We start from the raw sequence: 8,916 nt of genomic DNA on the forward strand, positions 1-8,916 counted from the left end.
GTTGCATTGTTGCACGGTGTATGGTTGCACGGTGGTGTGTTGCATTGTTGCAGGGTGTATGGTTGCACGGTGGTGTGTTGCATTGTTGCACGGTGTATGGTTGCACGGTGGTGTGTTGCATTGTTGCAGGGTGTATGGTTGCACGGTGGTGTGTTGCATTGTTGCACGGTGTATGGTTGCACTTTGGTGTGTTGCGTTGTTGCATGGTGTATGTTGCACGGTGGTGTGTTGCGTTGTTGCTGGGTTTGTTTTCATGGTGGTGTGTTGCATTGTTGCAGGGTGTATGGTTGCACGGTGGTGTTGCGCTGTTGCACGGTGTATGGTTGCACGGTGGTGTGTTGCATTGTTGCACGGTGTATGGTTGCACGTGGTGTGTTGCATTGTTGCACGGTGTATGGTTGCACGTGGTGTGTTGCATTGTTGCAGGGTGTATGGTTGCACAGTGGTGTGTTGCGCTGTTGCAGGGTGTATGGTTGCACGGTGGTGTGTTGCATTGTTGCACGGTGTATGGTTGCACGTGGTGTGTTGCATTGTTGCAGGGTGTATGGTTGCACAGTGGTGTGTTGCGTTGTTCAAGGTAGTTTGGTTGCACGGTGGTGTTGAGTTGTGGTACGGTATATGGTTGAACCGTGGTGTGTTGCGTTGTGTTGTTGCAGGGTGTATTCCTGCACGGTGGTGTGTTGCATTGTTGCATGGTGTATAGTTGCAGGGTGTATGGCTGCACGGTGGTGTGTGGTGTCGTTGCAACGTGTATGGTTACACCGTGTGTGTTGTGTTGTACGGTGTATGGTTGCACGGTGGTGTGTTGCATTGTTGTATGGTTGCACGGAGGTGTGTTGCATTGTTGTATGGTTGCACGGTGGTGTGTTGCATTGTTGTATGGTTGCACGGTGGTGTGTTGCATTGTTGTATGGTTGCATGGTGGTGTGTTGCATTGTTGTATGGTTGAACCGTGGTGTGTTGCATGGTGTATAGTTGATGGGTGTATGGCTGCACGGTGGTGTGTGGTGTCGTTGCAACGTGTATGGTTACACCGTGTGTGTTGTGTTGTACGGTGTATGGTTGCACGGTGGTGTGTTGCATTGTTGTATGGTTGCACGGTGGTGTGTTGCATTGTTGTATGGTTGCACGGTGGTGTTGCATTGTTGTATGGTTGCACGGTGGTGTGTTGCATTGTTGTATGGTTGCACGGTGGTGTGTTGCATTGTTGTATGGTTGCACAGTGGTGTGTTGCATTGTTGTATGGTTGCATGGTGGTGTGTTGCATTGTTGTATGGTTGAACCGTGGTGTGTTGCATGGTGTATAGTTGATGGGTGTATGGCTGCACGGTGGTGTGTGGTGTCGTTGCAACGTGTATGGTTACACCATGTGTGTTGCGTTGTTGTACGGTGTATGGTTGCACGGTGGTGTGTTGCATTGTTGTATGGTTGCACGGTGGTGTGTTGCATTGTTGTATGGTTGCACGGTGGTGTGTTGCATTGTTGTATAGTTGCACGGTGGTGTGTTGCATTGTTGTATGGTTGCACGGTGGTGTGTTGCATTGTTGTATAGTTGCACGGTGGTGTGTTGCATTGTTGTATGGTTGCACGGTGGTGTGTTGTATGGTTGCATGGTGGTGTGTTGCATTGTTGTATGGTTGCATGGTGGTGTGTTGCATTGTTGTTTGGTTGCACGGTGGTGTGTTGAGTTGTTGCAGGGTGTATGGTTGCACGGTGGTGTGTTGTTGCGTGGTGTATGGTTGCACGGTGGTGTGTTGTGTTGTTGCACGGTGTATGGTTACACTGTGGTGTGTTGTTGAATGGTGTATGGTTACACTGTGGTGTGTTGTTGCATGGTGTATGGCTGCACGGTGGTGTGGTGCATTGTTGCAGGGTGTATGGTTACACAGTGGTGTGTTGAGTTGTGGTACGGTATATGGTTGAACCGTGGTGTGTTGAATGGTTGCAGGGTGTATAGCTGCACGGTGGTGTGTGGTGTGTGGTGTCATTGCAATGTGTATGGTTACACCGTGTGTGTTGCGTTGTTGTACGGTGTATGGTTGCACGGTGGTGTGTTGCTTTGTTGTATGGTTGCACGGAGGTGTGTTGCATTGTTGTACGGTTGCATGGTGGTGTGTTGCATTGTATGGTTGCATGGTGGTGTGTTGCATTGTTGTATGGTTGCACGGTGGTGTGTTGCATTGTTGTATGGTTGCACGGTGGTGTGTTGCATTGTTGTATGGTTGCACGGTGGTGTGTTGCATTGTTGTATGGTTGCACGGTGGTGTGTTGCATTGTTGTATTGTTGCACGGTGGTGTGTTGCATTGTTGTATGGTTGCAGGTGGTGTGTTGCATTGTTGTATGGTTGCACGGTGGTGTGTTGCATTGTTGTATGGTGGTGTGTTGCATTGTTGCACGGTGTATGGTTGCACGGTGGTGTGTTGCATTGTTGTATGGTTGCATGGTGGTGTGTTGCATTGTTGCATGGTTGCATGGTGGTGTGTTGCATTGTATGGTTGCATGGTGGTGTGTTGCATTGTTGTATGGTGGTGTATTGCGTTGTTGCACGGTGTATGATTGCACGGTGGTGTGTTGTTGCAGGGTGTATTGAGTTGTTGCACGGTGGTGTGGTGTGTTGTTGCACGGTGTATGGTTGCACAGTGGTGTGTTGTTGCAGGGTGTATTGAGTTGTATGGTTGAACGGTGGTGTCTTGCATTGTTGCAGGGTGTTTGGTTGCACGGTGGTGTGTTGTCTTGTACGGTGGTGTGTTGAGTCTTGTACGGTGGTGTGTTGTGTTGTTGCAGGGTGTATGGTTGCACGGTGGTGTGTTGTTGCAGGGTGTATGGTTGCACGGTGGTGTGTTGTTGCATGGTGTATGGTTGCACGGTGGTGTGTTGTTGTGTTGCACGGTGTATGGTTACACTGTTGTGTTGTTGCACGGTGGTGTGTTGTTGTGTTGCACAGTGTATGGTTACACTGTTGTGTTGTTGCACGGTGGTGTGTTGTTGTGTTGCACGGTGTATGGCTGCACGGTGGTGTGTTGTTGCAGGGTGTATGGTTACACGGTGGTGTGTTGTTGTGTTGCACGGTGTATGGTTACACGGTGGTGTGTTGTTGCACGGTGGTGTGTTGTTGTGTTGCATGGTGTATGGTTACACGGTAGTGTGTTGTTGTGTTGCACAGTGTATGGTTACACGGTGGTGTGTTGTTGCACGGTGTATGGCTGCACGGTGGTGTGTTGTGTTGCACAGTGTATGGTTACACTGTGGTGTGTTGTTGCACGGTGGTGTGTTGTTGTGTTGTGTTGCAGTGTATGGTTACACGGTGGTGTGTTGTTGTGTTGCACAGTGTATGGTTACACGGTGGTGTGTTGTTGTGTTGCACGGTAGTGTTGTTGCAGGGTGTATGGTTGCACGTGGTGTTGTTGTGTTGCACGGTGTATGGTTACACAGTGGTGTGTTGTTGCACGGTGTATGGCTGCACGGCGTGCTACATGCTGTGTATAAAGTAAGGGTGTGCAGAAGACGTGTGTACGGCAGGAAGTCACACACCTTCATTTTCTATGCGAGTAAGAAAACGCTCAGGCCCAAGGGACAAATGTCAGTGTGCGGGGACACAGGGGCATATGGCTACTGTTCTAATGCACAATGCATTCTGGGCCCTGTGGTCCTGCTCTCCCTGGTTCTGTATTTGCAATGCATTCTGGGCCCTGTAGCCCTGCTCTCCCTGGTTCTGCATTTGCAATGCATTCTGGGCCCTGTAATCCATACACATTTGTGTCACTCTTTGTGTTGGAAGCAGTTTGTTGTGCTAATTACTGGTGTTTATACTGGGAGTACAGGTGTGTAGTGTGTTTTACTGGTTATAGATCTATTGCTGCTAGTATACACTGCTCTGCCCAGCGTGCAACAGAACCCAATATACAAGCACCTCAGGCACTGACAGGGTTAACCGTGCAGTATTACTGTGAAATGTTTTAATTTAATGTTGAATCTTTGCCAATGTCTCTTCTCCGGGAAACATGAACGTAAATGGCACATTTCTGCCGTGACTTTGAAAAAAAAAAAAAAAAGGCCACGTTTGTTAGTTTTCAACGTCCAGCGCCACCAAAGCCACGTTCCCACGCCACGGAATGTTTAATGCAGAACAGAGAGGCGAGATCCACTGCAGACAGCACGAGACAGGACCGTTTCCCACTATGGTCGTCTCCGTGTATCTCTGCCATCCGGGTAAGGAGCGGCCTCCGGCACAAAAACCCCACTATCCCCGTAGTCACAGAATATATTTGCCGGCCCCCACACCTTGTTACAAGGAACATTTGCAGACTTATGCCCCGGGTACAAAACCATTCGGATCCTGACTTGGTAAAGCGGTTGACCCTGTTGTTGCTGCATTCGCTCTGGCAGCGAGAGGGTTAAGTGGCGCGTATAATTGTAATAAAATGGGACAATGAGAGCCTTTCATGCAGCAAACTTATTCCGGGCCTGGAAACCCTTCTGTATGGCGCCTGATGGGACGCACGGGAGGGAAAAAGTTAGAGCTGAGAACATCTGGACAGCAACACAAGGCGGGATTCTGTACGGTCACTAATGGGGAAACACTGCCACACAGTGGCCATTTCATAGAAGACAGACGCAGGAATTCCCGCCAGCATCCTATGTGCCTGAAGGTAGAACAGAAGCAAGCGGGATTGCCCCGTGTGCTTCATTCTTTGGGTTTCTGATGAAGCAGCCCCCTCTGCAAAAAGAGAGGGCGTTACCACCACACTGATGGGAAAAACCTCAACCTACGGGTCGGTGGTGCGCACAGCGCTGTGCATTGCCACCGCACGACCACGGTGTACACAGACGTGTGTTTGGAGAGCGGGTGCTGCATGCGATCCCTGAAGCGAGCGAGCGTAGGAAGGAAAATGTAACAACGAGATTTTTGCCGGGTCGTAAGAAATACCGAAAATGCTATAACAACATAGGCATACATGGAGGGCACTCAGTGTCATCTATAGCATGAAAATAGAGGGAATAGTTATGTAGCCTATATTAAAAGGTAGACAAATTAAAGTTCCCACCTTCAGGGACCAGTAGTTATGTTCGTAACCTATTTTTAGCCATCCGATAAACCACGGGTGCGTTAACTTTTTTTGCACCCCTCCCCTGCCTACTGTCCCCCCCCCTTACCTTTTTCTCCGGCGTCATCTGACGTCACGTGGACATCTTGACCCTGCGGCGTCATGTGTAAAGAAATAAGAAATTTGAACCTCCTTACTGGGGAATATTTTTTTCTCTCGAACGCAACGATAAAGCTTTGTGCCTTCTCTGTCATACTGTATATGCATCTTTCATCTGAAATCTTTCAACATGTAGCAACATTTTGCTCTCATATAGATTGAGCATTTGCTTCCGATAACGAGCTGGGTACATCCAAGTTGAATTCTTTGAAATAACAGAAACCAGCACATTTCTGTACCAGAGCTGCCAAGCACTCAGGAACCGCAACGTTAACCTCCCATCACGTGGCATGAAACCAACCGGGGCGGAAAAAACCCTCAGACCGCGAGTCTATTAAAGTCTGCCTCAAGGATGTCATTGTGACCGTCACCAGAGAATCACAATCTGCAAAAGAATACGAGACATACAACCACGCCAGACAATTGAACGCAGAACATCTGATCGGTGCGATTGAAACATAACTACACTCTCTTGCTCATAGCTTTGGATGAGTCCTACGACACAGCACAAGCCTCAATTGGCAGCTCTTGGCCGGTCAGTATCGGATGACATGCTTGTGAGGAACGCCTCGATATTGTGACACTATAGGACAGAACATTAAAGAAGCATGTCGGTTGTAGCAAGAGATTGCCTTTAGAGAAGCTTACAGCGATTGCAATGGATGGGGCCTCATCGTTGCTAGGACCAGTGAATGGGGTTGGTGGGACTTCCACAATTTGACATTTCATTGCATTACCCAAAATCGACAGCAGCTCGTCTCGAATTAGATCACATCCTCAAGTCTAGAGATAGTGAACTTTATTCACACAAAAGCACGGAATCACAGCCAATTCCTACGTTTAGCTGAAGAACTGGATGCCGATCTGTCACGTCACTGTCCAGTGGCGCTGGAGGTCAAGTTGTCAGATGTTCTCTCGAGCGGTTGACTCCTACCAAATCATACATGGTCACACACGGTATTCCAGAGCTTTCACACCCACGGTGGGTCCACGATTTAGCGTTCCTTGCAGGTATGCTGATTTCCCAGAGTAGATTCCAAGTCCTGCATCACAAACAAGCTCTTTTTTGATTGATCCATTTAGCGCCGATGGTCCGTGCGTTTAATCACCGATGAAGCAGCAGATTGAAATGGTTGAACTTCAGGACAACAAACTAAATCTGTGCTGAATGAGAGAATTCTTACCGTCTGGAAAATGCGTACCCCAGAGATATCCAAACATCGGACACGCGGCGCTGAAATGAATATCAATGTTTGCCTATATCAACTGTTTATTCAACTTTGCAACCCGTGAAATTCAAGCACCGGTCCAGTGACAAACACGTCACAGAACTGCGTCAGCACAACGGACCACAGACCCCGCTCCAGGACTCTGGCTGAAAGGAGAGACTGCCGGGGATCCCATGAGGTTAAACTGGAAAATGTCAAGATATGAAAGAATCACTCATTATTAAACAATCATTATAGATGTAAAAAGATGGAGAATGTTAGTTCTGTGCAGTATAAATGATTTCAGTAGATATTTATTTTATTGAGGCCCTGTGTCAGTGACACAGGTAAATTGTGACTCCAGCTCCCAGTCAGAAAGCCCCCCCCCCCACCCCACCCCCTCTCCTCCCATCTGGTTCTGGGACCAATTTTCCCTTTGCAATAAAACAAGCGTCCCTGGTTTTGCTTTGAAATTTATTTTATTGAAGAGACAAAGTAAACGTTCTGTACAAAGGGTTATAAAGTGAGGCTGTCCTGTGCGAAGAACCGAGCTGCCAACACGGGGGTGGGCGACGCCAGGCATCAAGGGCTACCAACAGGCCAGGTTTTTAGGATATCCCTTCTTCGGCACCGGTGGCTCAGTAAGCAGACACTTATATTGAGCCTTCTGTGCTGAAGCAGGGATATCCTGTAAACCTGACCTGTTGTTGACCCTGGAGGACTGGAGTTGCCCACTTCTGGGCTAACACCACATCCTTTCGGGGGATGTGCATGGGCTCTTCCATTCACAGTTATCACAGGCTAAGAACACACAACACAGAAAGCCCGCACCGACGGACACGTCCTGCACAAGTCCCAAGTGCTGCTGGGTGAAGTGATCGCTGGCAGCGGGTGAGCCTGGGCGCTTCCATTGGTCTCACCGGCAGACCCGCCTCTCCGGAGGAACATGGGAAGCGGTGGCTTTCTTTTATTAAACAGTACTTAAGTTTGTTCACAAAACCAAAAAAATATTTACACTGTACAGATTCCTGTATGATACATATTTATAAAGCGTTCAGGGCTACGCAGACACCTCCTGGAATTGTTCCGCCTGCAGAGGACAGGGCGCCGGCTTCTCGCGCTGTCCCAGCCAACGCTGGCCATTGTTATTCCATCTCGGTGAAGCGTGCAAACATGGCTTTCCTCACGGCGTCCTTGTACGAGTCCGCCGTGTTCGCACCGTATGAGCTGCCCTTGGCTCCCAAGCCAGCCCCTCTCGCCCGGACCTGAGCCTGCAGGACAGAAGCAGTGTGTTCATTACCTCGCCCTTCTCTGACCCAGCAGACTTCAAACACGAGTGCGCAGCGTGACAGGGGAGTGACGGGAGAGACAGGCATTCTGCCTCAGTATGTGCAATGTTTTACTTGGTTAGGATCTCACGTCTCCGTGTGACTGCTGGTGGCGCTTACTTTTCATTCTAGGTACGAGGGAGTCCCCCATTATTCTGCAGTGCTGAACCTTACTACAATGCATCATTACTGCAAGAAACCCCCCCCTCCCCCCCCCCCCAAATATACAGTGTACTCAAAACGTTGCTCAGCGCCGGGAAATTCTCCACCATCTCGCCCGGCAGGCTGGAAATGCTCTTAACCCTGTGGCTGCCAGCAAAGTGTCAGGTCTCTGGCAGTGCCGGGGTTACTGTGTGCTGTGGGCCCCTGCGCTCCTCACCTGGATGGGCGCCGTGATTCCCTGACTCTTGCGGCCGAGCCCGGATCCCTCCTTCCAGCCCATGGCCTGAAGCATCTTGTTCCCGATGTTGCTGTTGTCTAATCCGTCTTTTGTGGGCTGCTCGTAATTCCTGCGCAAACAAAGACACGGGTGAGGCGGACGGGTCAGGGAAGGTGGCGAGCGCAGCGTGTTAAACACCCACACACGTTTGTAACCGTGAGCTCCTCACAACTACCCCACCCCATGGACGTCTGCAAAAATGTTTTCAGGGGGGGGGCATAATGTTAGGCCTCGGACATAGTGCACTGAGCGTCGCTGAGCAGTGCTCTCGCTTGCTGACGCTCGCGCTACCAGGAGCTTTTTGCTGTCCTGACAGAGGAGACAGCAAGCGCGCTTGGGAGGCGGGTATCACTGTGTGTGTGTGTGTGTGTGTGTGTGTCACTTTGAAGTGTTCTGTGTGTTTGTGTGTCACTGGGGAACGTGTGTGTGTGTGTGTGTTTGTATATTATATAATATTTTAAAAATTAAAAAAAAAAGACATGTGGTGAGAATAAATTATTTATCAACATTGTGCAACTTTGATAAATATATTCACGCACGCACGCACACATATATATATATATATATATATATATATATATATATATATATATATATATATATATATATATATACACACACACACACACACACACACACACACACGCACACACACACACACACACACTATATATATATACACACACATACATATATACACACACATACACATATATATATATACACACACATATAT

General features: G+C 48.8%; 1 protein-coding gene across 3 annotated transcripts in view; it reads right to left on the minus strand.

The window, feature by feature from the left end:
- Positions 1 to 6,873: 6,873 nt before the first annotated feature.
- Positions 6,874 to 8,916, minus strand: part of RBM5 (RNA binding motif protein 5) — a 30,778-nt gene continuing 28,735 nt past the window's right edge. For all 3 annotated transcript variants that reach the window (XM_075574128.1, XM_075574129.1, XM_075574127.1), the window contains exons 24-25: positions 8,121 to 8,250; positions 6,874 to 7,684 (exon numbers count right to left, since the gene is read on the minus strand). In XM_075574128.1, coding sequence (XP_075430243.1) covers positions 7,559 to 7,684; positions 8,121 to 8,250 — 256 coding nt within the window. In that variant the 3' untranslated portion in view covers positions 6,874 to 7,558. The remainder of the gene's footprint in view (positions 7,685 to 8,120; positions 8,251 to 8,916) is intronic.

This window comes from Ascaphus truei, chromosome 17 (assembly GCF_040206685.1).
Source record: "Ascaphus truei isolate aAscTru1 chromosome 17, aAscTru1.hap1, whole genome shotgun sequence".
Lineage (NCBI taxonomy): Eukaryota > Metazoa > Chordata > Amphibia > Anura > Ascaphidae > Ascaphus > Ascaphus truei.